Source organism: Pithys albifrons, chromosome 9 (assembly GCF_047495875.1).
Source record: "Pithys albifrons albifrons isolate INPA30051 chromosome 9, PitAlb_v1, whole genome shotgun sequence".
In the NCBI taxonomy this organism is placed as follows: domain Eukaryota; kingdom Metazoa; phylum Chordata; class Aves; order Passeriformes; family Thamnophilidae; genus Pithys; species Pithys albifrons.
Window position 1 is genome coordinate 26,243,928 of NC_092466.1, and position 16,870 is coordinate 26,260,797.

Genomic DNA, 16,870 nt, shown 5'->3' on the forward strand with positions numbered 1-16,870 from the left:
CAAAAATTGTCTCCTCTCCCAAGGATTAATTATTCAACACGTTTAATGTGTTTGGGGCTGAGGGGGGAGGCGGCCACTCGGGTACATCCTGGTGCCGCAGCGCCTGTCCCCGCTTTGTCTCGCACCTGGTGTGTTTGCGCGGCTCGCCTGCCTTCCTCCCCCTCCAGCCACCGCCTCCTGCTCCTCCCGCCCGCGCCCCGCTCCCTCGCTCCCGGGCCAGGGGGACACCGTTCGCTTCCCCGGGACCCGGTCCCGCACCTTGCCCGCGGGGATGGTCAGGGCGGGGCCGGCTCCGCGGGCGGGGCGGGGCGGGGTGGGGGCTGCCCGCCGGGCGGGGCGGCAAGTGCGGGGCGGCCCGGAGAGAGCGGCCCGGCGGCCGCGGAGGAGGGGCCGGGGGCTGACCAGAGCCGGGCGTTGCCGCCGCTCGGGCAGCGCGGGGGGCTCAGCGGCGGGCGCGGCAAGTGGGGCTTCGCTGGTGACTTCGCTTCTCCTCGCACAGCTCGAGAGCCGCCGGCACCGCTGAGCCGCCGACGCGCTTTTTTCCCGGCCGGTAGCAGCGAAGCGGCACCAGACCCAGGAGGACCGAGGGAAGAACCGGCGGAGAGGCATCCCGGCGCGGATCGTCCCAGCTTGTCCCTGCCCGGCTCGGTGCATCCCATCGCGGCCCGGTGCCGTCGCGCCAGGCCATGGACCAGCCCGACTGAGAGTCCGCGGGGTCCGTCCGAAGCCCGGCCAGTGCTGCCCGGAGCGCCGAGGCGGGGCCGCAGCAGCCCCGGCGCGGGGGAAGATGCTCTCGGCGGGGCGCACACTGGGCGTCCTCCTCCTCTGCGGGGGTAAGTACCGCCGAGCCCGGCCCCGCGGGAACTTCACGGAGCTTAGGTGATGGGTGTCACCAGCGGCTCGGTCCGGCTCCGAACATCTTTCCCCCAATACAGACATGATATAAATAACCCTAGTACGTTTTCTGCGTTTCTTAAACGCTAAGTTAGAACAGATGTGAGTTTTCTTGTTCTTTAAATTTATGATGTGAAAGGGAAGAATATTAAAGTGTATTCCTGTTTTAAGTTTTTAAAACATTATTCCTTTTCTGTTTTCCCCCCTCCCAGACTTTTTTGTATCATCAGATAAAATGTGTTTGGAATTGGTAACTGAAAATGACCAGAATATGAGAAGTTACTGGATTATAACTTAGATGATGCTGTCCACAGATGTCAAGTTTCTAAAGCAAACAGAAAATCCATTCTATTTCTTTTTCTTCCATATGGCTTTGTTTGCTGATGGATTTCAGACATTTACACAAATAAATCCAAGTTGTTGTATGCTAGAGAATGTAGTACAACCTTGCACACCAAAAATGATTTATGAAAAAACTAGCCCAAACTAGCTATGTAGTTCACTAATTGGTTTAACAGTGGGTAGAGTTCAGTATTAATTCTGCCCTAGTGGTACTCCATGAGTGTGTGACTTGCTCCTTCTTGTTATTTTCAAATTAATTGTATTAGTTCACACCATTTTAAACTTATTTCTGTAACTTGCAGAGATTATAAAGCTGCTATTTTATTTCATTCCTTTAATTTTTATTTATTTTTTTTTCCTTTAGTATGCTTAAATACTTCAAGTTGCCCGTATTCCTTCTCTTCTTAGTACATTATTGTTAAGGCCTGATCTTTGTAAAAATCTCACTGGTACTGAAATCTAGGATATCTGGGTATAAGATGTGTAGGATATGCTGCATCTAAACACTTAGTAAAAACATAAAATGGGTTGTATCCCAAGACATTTCACTGTCAGGAAGAATTTGCTGTACTTGTATTGCTAATGGATGATCTATCATGCCTACTTTGCTTTTATCTTTGGCAAATCCATTTTCTTTAATGTTTTTGGCAGAATTAGGAGAAATGTAATTTATGTAAGTTCTTCAGCTTGAGAAGTATGTTTCACATATGATTCACATACATTTGCTTGAAGATGATTTTCAGTGATTTCTGTTTAAGCTGAATTTACTCCAGTTCATGCTGGGATAGCCCACATGATTATATTATTAATAATCACTGAATTCACTGGTGTTTGGAACTCCTGAGCAGATTTCTTGTACATTTTATTTCTTTTTTTTCCCATTTTCCTTTCAGATGTACCATTATTTGATTTTACTTTAGTTCAATGGCTTTATATGAACTTCAGTCTGAAACTCTCAAGTGGGAAAGGGATTCTGTTCTCTATATGTTCTCCCCACTCAAGATAGATATCTAAACCTTTCTAAGTATCAGACCTCAGCAGCTGGAAATAGTTTCAAAGACTTCTTAACATTAAATGTGACCATAAATTGTTAACTCTTGGAGCTGTCCATAGTTTAGAGGAATACTGTAGGAGTTAACTTACTTGAGTAGGGTAGCTTGCCAAGTAGACTTTTTTAATACACCTCTTGCTTATACTTAAAGGATGACATTTAAAATTGCAAATGTTTTGTTTATGCTCTCAGCTTTGACTGCTGAGGCTCAATACTTGATTCCAGTTAATTTTTACTAAAACTGTGGGGAAGAAAACTTGTATACATTTATGCTCACACTTTAATGTAATTGTATTCATAGTTATTTTAAGAAGTTTAGCCTATTAGCAATGTTGTATGGGTGTCTGTTGGTGGAGAAGCACTGTTTCACATTGTTTAGATGTGTGACACTAATTCCTATTTATGTAATAAAAGCTGAGTTGACAGTAGGGGTAAGATAAGGCATTACATCTTGGGGGTACCAGCAAAATCCCTCCGTGCATGGAGTTCCAGTTTAGAGACAGAGCTATCTTAGGAGTGATGATGCAATCTCCTCACAGGAGGAGGAATGCAGTGAAACTTTAGTGGGCTCCATCCTAGGGGAAAGCCAGAGATTCTTCAATGGCAACTGTGTTTTGCTCTTGTGTGGTTTTGTGAATGAATCTCACCTGGGCAACACGTCATCATAGAGGATTCCCGCCCAAAGTTAACGTGCTGTGATACCCTTGTACTCACCTGCTGTTGGTACACCTTTGGTTTATCTAAATGTGGGGTTTTGGAAAGCTTAAAACTTGCTCACAACAAACCCAAAGGCATTTTATACTAAGTGAGAAGGAGTAATCAGTGTGGTGTGTGTGCTGTTAGTTGAAAGGATTAGATTTGGTTGTTCTGTATTGTTTGGCTTCTAAAAGCACACTGGACCACTTGTTTTGAAGCAGAGAGACACAGCCTTGCTGCTTTGGGACTAAAAATGACGTGAGTCTCCTGCAGGCACTGGTATTAACATGAAGCAACCTAGAAATAGCAAAACCAAAAGGAATGTCTCTTCTCAAATTAAGGCTTCTGTCTTTTTCATTGATATTAATTAAAAGAAACATAAGCTTTTATTACTGAGTGTGCACATGTATTTTTCAAAAGTTTCACGTCAGTTGTAGGGCTTCGGGGTGTTTACTTTCACATCATGCTGCATGGCTGTTTGACACTGGAGTTTTGATTCATTTCTGGAAGCTCATTGATGTCAGAGGAGGACCTTGTTCGGTTAAACATAGAAAAGAGTGTCTGTGGGAAAGACTTGGTAGGATTGTCTTGTCTGGAAAGTAATTGTATTATTAAAGGGAATACTTTTGAAGGGAAAGTTTATTTTCAGTGAATAAAATAAAGTTTCTAAGCATTACACCATGCTTATTTTGTAAAATTTGAAGGGAAACCTGCATCTACATGGAAATAATAGGGATCCTACTTGAACAAATGTGCTCTTGAATACAGATTATTCCGACTTTTTTTTTCTGTTTTAGTGACTTGATATGAAACTACTGAGGAATGTATTGGTTCTAATATTTGTTTAGAATTAATTTGGATCTGTTTGAGATTGATTCTTACAGTGTGTTTGTATGCTGCTAGGGTTACTGTTAATGTTTTATTCTGACTAGTTACAATTTACAGCAAGTCCTGGTTCACCTTATACATTCAGATCAATGACAGACCAACTGTAGAAACAAACTGTGCAAATATTAACATTCTTCTCCACGAAGTTTAGATATCTTGCATAATATTTGTGTTTCTATGATAGTAAATGGATGCTTTCTCTAGGAAAATAACACCTATGTGATTCTTAAAAAAAAAAAAAAGAAAAGAAAAAAGGTCTCCTGTGCACTCACACTTTTAGATCAAACCAGTGCCAATCAGATCAATGATGGAACACTGACCGTTGACTTGAGTCAGAGACTGGTTTAAGACAGACATAAATTTGTGCGCCAGTTGCTTTGACAGTGCTCTGATCAGACAATATATGATCTGAACTTTACTTTTGTTTTATTATAATCCTGACTGTGGGGTAAGGTCAGAGGAAATCTGGAGCGATGTGAGCACTTCATTAGATATGCATCTTATTTGGGGAAGATGGAAGAGTTATGTGGAAATTTCAATCCTCACTGCTCTTTTTTATAGAAAAAAGAATATTAATTATGACGCTTTGATTCCTTCCTAGTTTGTCATTCTTTTCTGCCCAGAGGTCCATTATCTTACCTGCCAGCACGTCCCCAGGCATCTCACAGCCCTCTGGTGGCACTTGCCCTCTCTCTGGCCACCTGCTATTGCCTGTATTGGACTTTGAAACTGTTGCTTCACTCGCACAGGACTGACGACAGAGATCATCCTAGTGCTCCTGTCAACTATCAGGGAATGTGCCTGAACACTCTGTGGCCTTCCAGGCTTAGTGTCTCTCCTCATTCTGTTCCCATTCCCAGGTCCTTCACCTTCCAGTTTCTTCACAAATGAATTTTTGTACTGAAGTTCGCAACCTGCAGGATTTTCCATTTCACAGAAAGTAGTTTACTATGTTGGTTTTTGCTAATTCATGCTAATAGGATCCATATTTGTGTTATATTTGGTTCCCTTTACTTGTCATTGTTATGCGCTTCCTTCTCAGGGTGTGAGTCAGGGCAGTATGTGGTATTGGCATGATTAGTTCTGCCAGTCAGTTTGTTAGAGTCTTCATCTTTGCCTTCATTCTAGGGTTTTGTTACTATCACAAAGACAGTATAAAGGAAATGAATATGAAGATTACAAAAAGCCAACATTTTAATGCTTAAAACTAATTTGTTAGGCTTTGATTAGCAGAGAAGATTTCTCATGGCATTAACATAAGCAGTCAGTTTGTATGGCAGTGTGGGTTCAGCACCTGAATGCAAGATGCGTATTCGGGAGCATGCCCACCTTCAGTATCCCATCTGTATGTCATATTATAGTCTCCTGTGTTTTTTTCTTTTAATGAAATGACAGACATGACTGGTGAGAACACATATATTTTGTGAATTTTTGTGTCTTCCCTTTTCCCTCCAGTTTGGCCCCTGGAGGAAGGGAAAAGATTTGTTCTGTTTTTGCTCTACTTTCATGTTTGTCACTGCTGGTCTCACTTCTCCAGTCTGCTTACTTGCCCATAGTGCAAACTAGCAAATGCAGATATCCCATGGGTTGGAAAAAGTACCACAGAAGCTTGGTGGTTTTTGGAGAGCCTTGTTGTGTAAAGATCATTTAGAACCTCTCTGCAGTGAGGAGGGGGTTTGTTTTATTCAGACATTGGCATCCTTCATCTTTCTGGCAGAATTGTAAGTGGTGTCAGCTGGTGATGGACTGCAATTGTCTCTTGGTTTTGAAATGTAACAAACTGCCTGCTTATTTGGTGTGTTTGTATTAGTAACATTGCAAAACTTACCTGAATATAGGTGGTGGTTTGCTTCGTGAGCAAGGTGTGTGTTAAAATCATCCTCTTTCAGGATGGAGGCATGCTCAGGGTGCAGTCTGTTCTTAGCTCTTACTTTCTGCTTTTGTTTGGTTTGGCAGAAGAAAAGCTTCATAATTCACCAAAATATTCTAAAGAAACTGAAATTATTGATTCTCCAGTTGATTTTTTTAACTATATTACATTTTGGAAAGCAAGTAACTGAAGCATTGTAAGGATAAATACAGAAGTTACTGCAGCAGAGGGATAGATTTGGGATTTGCATATTAGTTTGGTTAGACCAGGATTCAAGTTCAGTTGACAGCTGTGCTACAGATTTGCTCATTGTCTCACACTCTCTCTCTTAGTTTGCTGTAAAGTACTGCCATCAGTAACTTTCTGCTTTCAAGATCATATGCATTGTTGGTTGACGAACACATAATTCCAAACTGGGACATAATGGAACTGACGCAAAGTTGGGAGAACACCCTGGGAAACTGAGAATCTCTAGAGTGGTGATGCATCAATGAAAAACAGCATCAGAGAAGCTGTAGAAGAAAATCTATTCAGAGGCTTTACTTTTACAATGTGATCTTGCTTTCCATCTGTGAGATACATTGGTTACTTCCACAATGTTTTGTCAAAGCATTATGAGCCTTTTGACAAATTTTTGTGTATATATGTTGCTAGGTAATAAGGTTATTAAGAAAGTTTTAGTTAATAAGTAGTAAGTTAGCTGAGGTGCAAGTAGTCAGATGGATTTTGCTCCTTTGGGAGTTCACCTCTTTTAAAAGGTATCTAAAGCAATCTCTCTTCCCCACATGAGGAAAACACAAAACTGGTTTTGTTGAAGGTTACTTCATAGAAGTAATTCATAGCTGAATAGTTTCAGATTTCTAGATCTTGAAATGAAACTGTAAACATGCCGGGCACTTTTTTACTTGTGAGATGCTCTGTAAATCTGCTGAAGTGAAGCTGATCACCAGGGCTTTAGAATTTAAGGGAAATTTACCGTGATTGCAGTCAAAAAAGGGAATTGGAAACTTTGCAGGGGCAATACTGCCAAAAATGTTGTTTGACTCAATTGCTTTAGAAATTTGGTTGATTGTAAATCAGGTGATTGTAAAAACAAAATGGATATAATACTCCTAATGGCTGTCTAATGGCTTTTCAGTGTGTGCCTTTAGAAAACTAATTAAACAATATATTTAACTGATATAACAAAGTTGCTTGTGTTGCTGTAATGGATGGTTGTTTTTTTTTTTGTTTTAGTGTCCATTATGGCTTTCTTCTAAGTGAGACAAATTTCAATCTCAGATAATAAAATTAAATCTAGGTTTTTATCCTAATTCAGAGACACCAAGTTTTCTGATACAGACAATTCCATTATCTGTTCTTTTCACATGTGTAATGGCAAAATTCATATTGATATAGTTAGATCAGAATTTCACATATCTCTGAAGCACTTAAAGACTACTTTTGCTGCTGAATTAGAGCAGATGTCCAGTAGTCCTATCAGTGCCATTCTAAAAGTGGCCTGGGGACGAGACTTCAATCTCCCAGTGTTTTAAAGTCACCAAAAAAGTCTTCTTTGGTACTGTGAAAAGTAGGTGCATAATTTTGGGTTGTTCTTTGCCCTTCTTACTTCAAGGGCTGATACTTTCAGATTGGCCTCCAACAAGGATGGTGCAGAGCAGCTCCCCTTGCCTCCCCTGAGAGGTGATACTTCTGCACTGAGTGGCATCGAAGTTTTTGGCCCTTGTTGACAAGTTGGCCTTCCATATCCTGTTGTCTAAAAGTGGACACTGAAAAGTATTTCTGTGCAGAGAAGTATGTAAGAAATATCAATGGTTCACAAGGTGTTAAGGAGAACAGATTTGATTCTCTATGTTATCTTTTCTACTCCTTGCCATTGTGTTGCTCAGAGTTACCTCTCATACTGAAAGTAGCTCTTTGTATTGCTGCTGTGCATTTGAGGAGAAGGTACTGACAGCCAGCATTCCTGTTGTTTGGTCAAGAAGGGGGGATAGTAATTTGGATTAGTTCAAATAAAATTAAGCATAAAGAAAAGCTATGGTTTACTGGCATTTAGCCCTTAACAATGTATGATTTTAAAAAGCTGATTTAAAAAAAAAAGAATTACGTCTATTTAGATGGGAAAATTCAGTATAGAATCATCTCTTCTCAGGAAACGACTTAAAGTTTTAATTTTACTAGGAAAAGAAGTTTATTTTCTAGGAAAAAACCACCAAATTGGGAGTAGCAGAGTGAGAGTGGATTTGGGTAGAGGGCATTGGATGTCATGTGAAGTTGCACTGTGATAACTGGGAAGTTCTGACAGGACCTTTGCAGTAAGTACCCAACGCTGATTATTAATAACAGCAAAGTGTTGCTTTGGCACCTTCAGGATGAAGACATAATTTTGTATCAGCAAAGTATTTTAGACTGCTGCATCAAAGCCCTGTAAAGAATTACACAGCAGTTGCCAAAGTTAAAACTCTGGCAGTACATTCAAGTGCCAAATGTCTCATTTGATGTCAAGTCCCTCTTTCCTGGCGTGTGCCCGGTCTAACAATTGGCATGGCTCTAAGATGCAGGTTTCCCTGTTGTGTGACTAACACATGACAAGTCAGAAGAACACCTCAAACTTCTTTTTCTGTGTGCAGAAGACAAAGACTCACCTAGTTTGGATGCTGCATGTGTTACTACTAGGGCACTTAGATGACAGTAGCTTGCATAGAACTCTCTATGGCTTAGTTTACAGTATCAAGGGTGGTATGTTTAGGGCAGATTTGGGTATCTTTTGGCTTCCCTTGTCACTTGAGGTTTAGGTAAAGTGGTCCTGTGACTGGTTCTTCGATGTGACTAAGGTACACACTTGAGATACTTCTCACTGAGAGCATGAACAAAATTCTGTGTGTGCATATATAGATTGATTTATTTAACTGGATAGTTTTAATGAGTAGCTTTTTTAATAATACAACTTCCCTGAGTTAAACCAGGTAAGATGCCCTTAAAGTTTTCTATAGGACTGTTGTTTCTATGAATTGTAGATGTTTGGCAGTGGTTTCTGGTGCTATCTTGGCTCACTTGTGCTGCCTTTGCACTGTGAATTATTTACTAGGTACCCCTAGTCACAGTGTCTTTGGAAAGAAATATAGAAGCAAATATAAAAAAAATTATGATTGTTACTGCTTTTGAGCAATTCTGGGTAGAACTTTCTCTAGCTAAGCTGTGGATGTCAATGAAATAAAAAAGAGGAACATGATTTCTGTACCTAGCTCATCTCAATTGCAATTATAAAAAAGAAAACAAATGGGAACGTTTAAATTTTGGGTTTGAACAGAACGTACACATTTTAAAGTAATGAAGGGGAAGCAATATGGCTGTAATATAAATTTTATTGCACATTTCAATTCGGCAGAGCTGATGTATTCTGGATATGAAAGCATTTTGAACAGTTTTATTGCTTTGATAAACTTTTGTCTTTGTGAATATCAGAAAAGTTGTCCTAAGTTGTTTTGCTAAGGACTTTTTGGTTAGTGAGAGAGTTTATAGCATACATTTTCCAGATCTCCTTTATATTTAGAAAAGTAGAAAGACAAACTCCAAACATTTAAAATCTAGTTTCTGTAAATTCAGCAACAAGTAGAATGATCTTAAGAGACTGCCATAGATCACGCATAAAAGCTCTGTAAAAAACAGAAACATCCATAAACTATTTTCCTTTATAATATTGAAGCATTTAAGTGACCCTGTTTATGGAAAAAAGGGTCTTTATTTAACTATTTATTTTCTTAGATTTTAGTCTAATAAAATTTGAAATGAAAATTGTACCAAAATTTAGGGGCCGTAAATGCCTGAAGAAAATGAGCAGCAATAAAAAGCCCAAGGTTTTATTTTCTTTCTTTTGCCACCACTCCCTCCCACCCCCCACCCCGTCTTTTAAAATCTAGCTGCCATGAAGTATTTTTGTTTGGATTTTTATAACTTTTCCATTAATTTATTAAAGCCTTGTTTTCTGTGATCACTTTATGGAAAAAATTCTGTCCTCTGTCTTTGCACAACCCATTTTGGCATCATGGCATAGCCATTCTGTGTACCTGACAATTAGAAAGAAAATTAGAAGAATCTGTATTAGTCTCTACTTTGGTCTTTAGAATATGTTTGTCCACAACACAACTTTGCAGAGACAATAAAGGAAATGTATGTTATTGAAGTATTTAGATTGGTAATCATGAACTCAGTTTAGCTTGAATTTAGAAGTTATGTATGTCAGAATAATGCGGAAACTGGTAACTAGGATTTATTTTCTAAAATGTTCTGTTGCTGAAGAATCTGTATGACAAAAGATTTTTTCTCCTTCCCCTGGTAATCCTGGGTGATGGTGATAATGTAAGAATCACTACTCAGAGTCAACTAAAACTCCACCTGGCACAGTAGTTTATTTGCTGATGATGCCTGGAGTATCCAGTTTTGAATGGGGCATTTTGGCCTTTCAAACTTCTTGGAATGCAAAGCATAATGACAAGAACTTTAGGAAATGCTTTTTTGAAGAAAAAGAGAAATGATTATCAGTATTTGTTCAGAGAACAGAGTTCAAGTTTTTCAGTTTATGGGTAAGTATTATAAAGATGTAATTGCGGAAACGACACAAGATGTATCACAGCAGGTGATATAAGGGAAACATTTTGGTAGCAGGGAGCTACAGGAATCTGTTTTCTGCAGTCACTGTGGGATTTCTGTTACTTGGAAGTATCTTAAGAACAGGTGGGACAGCAATGCATTGATACTGGTTATGTGTATCAAACCAGTATCAATCCTGCCTTGGATGAGTTAGATGGCTTCTGTTGGAAACTTCTGACTTTATTTTATAGGTTTGTGCTTATGGTGAAAGAAGTAGGACAAATGCAGATTTTGCATGCCTGCTGAAGTTAATGCCTGATGTTTGATCAATCAGGGCTCCTTAAGAAGAGGTCATGGTAACTTGAGTCTGCAGTTAATGTAATTTGAGAGTTGATATCAAAATACTTGCATTGTTAATCATCAACAGCTGAATAGGCAGGAATTATATGCCTTTGATGTCAAGATGAGCTTTTGGAGTTTCTGGTTTTCAGAATATCCCCAGGGATGTATTTGATATGTGGTGGTCTTTGTCTTCTCAAAAATCAAGTTCTAATACCATGCTCAGCATTCTGAAATCCCAGGCAGTGAGTTGGGAACCTCACACTGGCACAGAGCATTTTCAGTTAGGGCCTTGAAAATGTCTATATACACATGGCCTAACCTTGTCACCCAAGAGAATATAGAGTGCTGTTTTCTTCAGACAAAAAGGGAAATGCATTGGAGAGATGATGTTTGTTGAAGTAGACCCAGGATTTGAGGATCCATTTTCGTAAGAGTTAAACTGGATTTGTGGTTTGCTAGGCAGTTCTTATTAAATGAGAAATTAATGATGGTAGAAAGACCATGAAAAAAATCAGCACTGAGATTAGAACTCTACTGTCAGTATGAATCCTAAACTGCAATAGCCAGGCCCATTTATCTGTCTTTGACTTCTGCTGCTGAGAACTCTCTATTTCATCAATGAAAAGCTATGTTAGATTGTAATCTTTGAAGAACTACAGCTCGTATATTTCCATTGTTTCACAGTTAGCATTTTCCACTGCAGTAATGCATTTGTTGTCATTTTGCATTTTCAATTTCAGTGTCCATATTTAAATGTACTTAATTTAAAATGGGGCTTGGGGCATGAGCTACTTAACACTCTGAAGGCTGGCAGCACTGGTCTCATGGAAGGAATTGATGATATTTTACAAAATAAAACTCTGGGGCAACATGGAGCAATCCTATAGTGTTATCCTGTTTCCCGTTCTGAGAAGATTATTTTTTTACCCTATTTGTACCAGGGTGCTATAACAATAAGTTGTATCCCATTCTGATTGCAAGAAAGAGGCAGGAAATCACTATGAAGAAGAGAGACTATTATTCCTCCTTTTTTAGGACTGAATTCAGTCCTAGTTAGTCATGATTTGAAGCGGAATTGTTACCTTGTCAACTTTTCTGGCATTTGGATAGAAACCTACAAATGTGTGGAACTGCCATTGAAAATGAAATTGCACTGAGCTATGTGATTACCTTTCCAAATGTCCTGATAGAGAGTGCAGACACTGTCAGAGCATCTGTGATTGTTTAGACATGTGATTTGGTCTGGGAGGAATGTTTTGTTTGGATTTTTTTCACATTTAACTTTTGAATATCTTGTGAGTCCAATCGATCTTGCAATAGAATGAAAGCCTTGAGCCTTAGCTCTTTTTATGTTTATGTCACAGAGATGATTTGGAGAAACTGCATAACACCTCTTCTTTCCCTTTTCACAACAGATGCCTTTCTAGCAGCTTTAATTATGGCTGCCCTTAGATATCACTAGATAATGGGTGTAGACATACCTGTGTATCAGGGACTATTGCCTAAACTGGTAACAACACTGAAGTTTTTTGTGCAAAGGCTTGCCTGTGCCTTGTTTTGTTAAAAGCCCACATGCATTTAGGGTTGACCTGAGTTCCAAAATATAACCCTGCTTAGAAGAAACGAGCTTAAAAAAAAAAAGTCAATCAGAGAACAAATTAAAAATGAAATAAAGAAAAAAACTCCACAATGAAACTAATTCAAATGCTACACTCTAGCTTCTGTGCCTGTCTTACTTGTCTGGAGAAATTCCAGTAAAGTGGGTCTTAAAATGCTAGTTTCTTTTCTATTCCTAATGTCAGCTCTGCTGGATGAGGGAAAATGGACTGAATCCTAGGGAAAATCAGCAAACTGCCAATGCAGAGTACTGTCAAAAGCAGAAAAGGGAAGATTTTCATATAACGGTTTGTTACTGTGTTTATTGGGGTCATAGTCTTTTCTAGCATCACTTAATGAAGATTGATTTTTTCACCTAGATTTCAGGTAACGTATGGACTGTGAAATAATTAAAGCAAGAATGAAATTGCCACTTTTGTGAATAGTGGGTTTTTTTCCTTCTAAAAATGCTACACTTGATTCTGGAGAGCACACTGAGATTAGTTTCCATTCCTTCTCCCATGGTAACATTTCCCAAAATTAAGTAATGAAAGACAAATTTGGTGACAATATCCAGAGTTTGTACATTTCTTTGAAATAAAAGCTGTAAAAAGGAGGGTTTGTTCCATTTAACCCAATGACACATTAACATTGAAGTCTTAGTTTTTTAAATGTGGTCATCAACAACTTTCTCGTTGCTGATGTTTTAGTCGTGTTTGGGTAAACAAGTGAATTTGGGATTGTTGTGGGAACAGATAGCCAGTGATGGGCATCACGATCACTTCGAGAGTTAAGTGAATATTTAACAGGGTCTTCAAGCCCTTTTCAAAGATCATCTAGAGTAACACATGAATTTTTCCGGAGCCCTCTATTTTAAATATCTACTCTTGGTTTTTAATAACGAGATACTGTATGGTGATACAAGAAGTGACAGGTTGCAAAGTGACATAAATTGAGTATATGAGAAATGAAATAGGCCACAAGGAGTGTTTTGCTGATTTTATCCCACTAAATACTGTTCCTGCTATTTTGCAAATGCTGGCAGAGAACCGGCTGCGTTAAAGTGCATTTTCAAGTGTCTGTGATTCTCATTATAAAATTAAGAGTCAACTTATAGTCAAGTGCACAGATAATTACGGGCAAGTTTATTTGGTTTTACTCTCTCTGGAGTAGTATTTCTCTGATTATGGTTTAGTTCAGTATGTGCTGGGCAGATGCTGGTGGTCTTTGCCTCATTGTCAGTGTTTCTCTACTGTGCCTCTGGCGGCTCAGTATCCATGGGAAAATGTGTTACGTTTTGATCAGTGAGTCCGGAACTGTAGGCTTCTGATGGACTGTCAGTCATAGCAAAGACCTGAGAAGTCATATTAAACAGCTGTTTCAGTAGTGCTTGCAGTTAAAGCTTTGATGATAAACGTGCGTCTTGTCCTAAAAAGAGTATGAGGATTGGGAGACATAAAGTGATTCCATAACAGGTTTGATTTTGTGTGGAAAAAGCTTAATTATACATATATATGTGTATGTAAAAATAATGAACTGGTTGAAGAAAAACACCAAACAAAAGCGTCTGACTGTCAAATGCCTTGAGGGCATTTGCTGCTATTCTTAAGGCACAGAGAAAGACTTTAAAATAACTTTCTTAAACAATGGACATTTTCATTATAGGAGACTTAAAAATATGTTGAAAAATAAGTTTAAAATTAAGCTTTCTTCAGCATATTAAAGTTTTGTCTGGCCTGTCTGCAGCTGTCAGGTTACTTGGTTTATTTAAATAAGACATTTGTAAAGTAAGGATTAGTGTGCTGGATCTGTAAGGCAAGGATTTCCCCTTTGTACATTTAGACCTGGCCGATCTGGTCTGGACACTGATGTCATACTTAATATATTATATTTTAACAACAGTTGATGTACACCTATTCTTGTCCGGAAAGCTGGATACATTTGTCAAGTGAGAAAGTGAGAAACTGCTGTTTCACATCATACTGTCACATCTCCCAGCAGTTGTGGTATTAAGCCCTGCTTCCCTCAGACTTGGTATGCAGAATGAATGAGTCTGTTTTAGTATGACTTCTGTTTTTATAGTTAGCTGAACTTTGAAATTGTCTCCTAAATCATCCTTGCCAATAGCATTAACTACCCCTTTGCTGGTAGTCAGAGATTATTGTACAGTAAGTTAAAGGGTAACTCATCTTCTTTTGTGATGACAGGAAACATGAAGGGATGTAAAAGATAATGGCTAATTCAAAGCAGAGCACTCCACTCTGCTTCTGGAAATCCATCAACTCCATTCAAACAAGGATCTGAAATTTTGCAACAAACTTGGAAAGCTCTTTCCTTTTCGCTGCTTCAGTAAATTGTTATCTGGGGGAGGATGATGCAGATGCCCTTGAATCATGATGCCTTTCATTATGAAGGGGTGAATTGCGCATTAGCCTGGCATTCAGAAGCCTGGAGGATTCAACCACGGTGCTTTTGCTGCTGCAAAAAAGGTAGAAGAGAGATGCAAAGTAGAGAAATTATGTGGTATTAAAGAAAGGTCTTTATCCTTTCTTCTCCTTTTGTAGAACCAAGCCCCTGAAAATAGATCATTTTAAAAATGTACTCGTGCAGAGATGAGTCATCGCAGCTGTATGGCTGGATCAGGTAGTGAGGCGACAGGGGCAGGTGGAGCAGAGGAACAGCAGGTGAATTGATCCTTGAGTAAACACCTGTGTTTGCTTTTTTAAAATTTTCTTGTTAAAGACAGCTGCAGCAAAGGAACAAGAAAAGTCTAATGTAATAACAAGCCATAGAAGGATATTTCAGAGAGTTTCTTTTTTCAGAAACATGTAGTTTCTACCTCACTTCATGGCAGTTCCATCCATACTTCCCTGTTCATCACCTGGGGTTGCTTCTGGTAATGTGAATTCATGTTGTGTTTGACAGCCAGATTGTTGCTGCTGTTATTAGCTGGTTCAAAGAAATGACATTATTTACTGTAGATACGGGAGTGCAGGATGGGGGTATTAGGAACTGGGATAAAGAAAATGTTCCTGTTAAATCAAGAGCATTATGTCTTCATTTATTGTGTTCTTGTGGAGCAAGGCATCTTGTAAGACCTTGGCAAAAATCCATGACAATTCAGGATCAGTTTGCTCTTGGGGAAACAGGGACAGTGAGAAAACTGATTTGAGACAGGAGCAACACGCTTTTCAAACACTCCAGAAAACCATAAGAAACACTGGGTCTGAGACAAACTTGAAGACAGCCTTCTGTTCTGAGAGGATCTATTCAGAGATTGGAGGAAAAGACCAAATTCTTCTGTTACTGCCAATCTTCATCTTTGAATATAGAAGTAATTTACTTAGGCAGTCAGGTATGGCAGTCAAAAATACTATAAAAATTATGAAGTAGGTTGGTTTTGCTAGACTACAGTAATAATTATTCACAACTCTTGATATGCCATGTACCATGAAGCATTTTTAATTTCCTGAAAACAATGCATCTTAAGATACCTTTCTTCATCAGGCCATTTGATTTATTAGTAAACTGCTAGATCCATGTATCCCAGGCTCTGTTAATGATTGTTGTGTACTGTTCCTACTATGGAAATGGGAGAAGTGTGGTAGCATGTTAAATTGTCAATGTACTTTTTAACATGCTATATACATATCTCTGTATGAGGTCTGTTGAAGATAAATAAATCAAATATTCAATGCCATCCCTCCACAGTCATTGTAAAGCAGAGTAGGAGATGCCTTACTGATCTGTCTTCCTATGCTAACACGTGCAAAAGAGATTTCTTGAAAGTAGAGAAAACAACACTGATGAGAGAAACAGATTTACAGTGAAAGCCATTATCACAATATAGCTACACTGTTTAGCAAACACCTTATGGAAGACAATGCAATGTGCCAGCAAGGCTGCCTTTATTTTCCAGTATTTCTTTACAAGCTAATCGACAGTGTGCTTGATAAAGTTAATCTTGTTGTGATAGATGTATTTCCATTATAAGTAAATTCTACTGAATTGAATTAATTTGTTTCATTTATTGCTTACAAACTCAGTATGTTACTTGAGAATCAAACAGTTCTTTGATATCAGTGTGCTAAATGATTAAGGGGGGAAAGTAAATAAATAAACTAGTAGGAAAAAAGATAGCCATCTACCAAAGAGCTTCATTTTTGTCCAAACATTGACAAGCACTGCTGCCTTCAGAGGGCTTTGATCAGTCTTTGACTCACACCTTTATGGGGGAAAAATTAATTAAAAATGCCTAAGTGTTTGCATCTACAAACTTATTATCCATGATAAATCAGGGAAGAATGTTTTGCACAAAGTCAGCTATTGTCTGAAAAGTTCATAGCTCCTTAATAAAATAAGTAGTTGGTATAATTTTGTTGCAAGGATGTACTTATTTTTCCCAGCAATATACTCGCGTGATTCTGCCTTGTAGTACGGGTCAGGCGTTTTTATTGGCAGCTTTCATGATTTATGGCTTGCTGAGTGACATTCTATTTCCTATTCAAGGTAGTAACAGCTTAGAGTCTTCAATTAATCACTTTTATAAGTAAAACTGATGCACTGGATATTTATAGAGCAATTTTCAGGCCAGGGTCCTT

The 16,870-nt window shown here is 38.9% G+C and overlaps 1 protein-coding gene across 1 annotated transcript in view; it reads left to right on the forward strand.

Moving 5' to 3' along the window:
• Nucleotides 1-717: 717 nt before the first annotated feature.
• Nucleotides 718-16,870, forward strand: part of RET (ret proto-oncogene) — a 79,153-nt gene continuing 63,000 nt past the window's right edge. Inside the window, exon 1 of the mRNA XM_071563389.1 lies at nucleotides 718-833. Within this exon, the coding sequence (XP_071419490.1) occupies nucleotides 788-833 (46 nt within the window). The 5' untranslated portion in view covers nucleotides 718-787. The remainder of the gene's footprint in view (nucleotides 834-16,870) is intronic.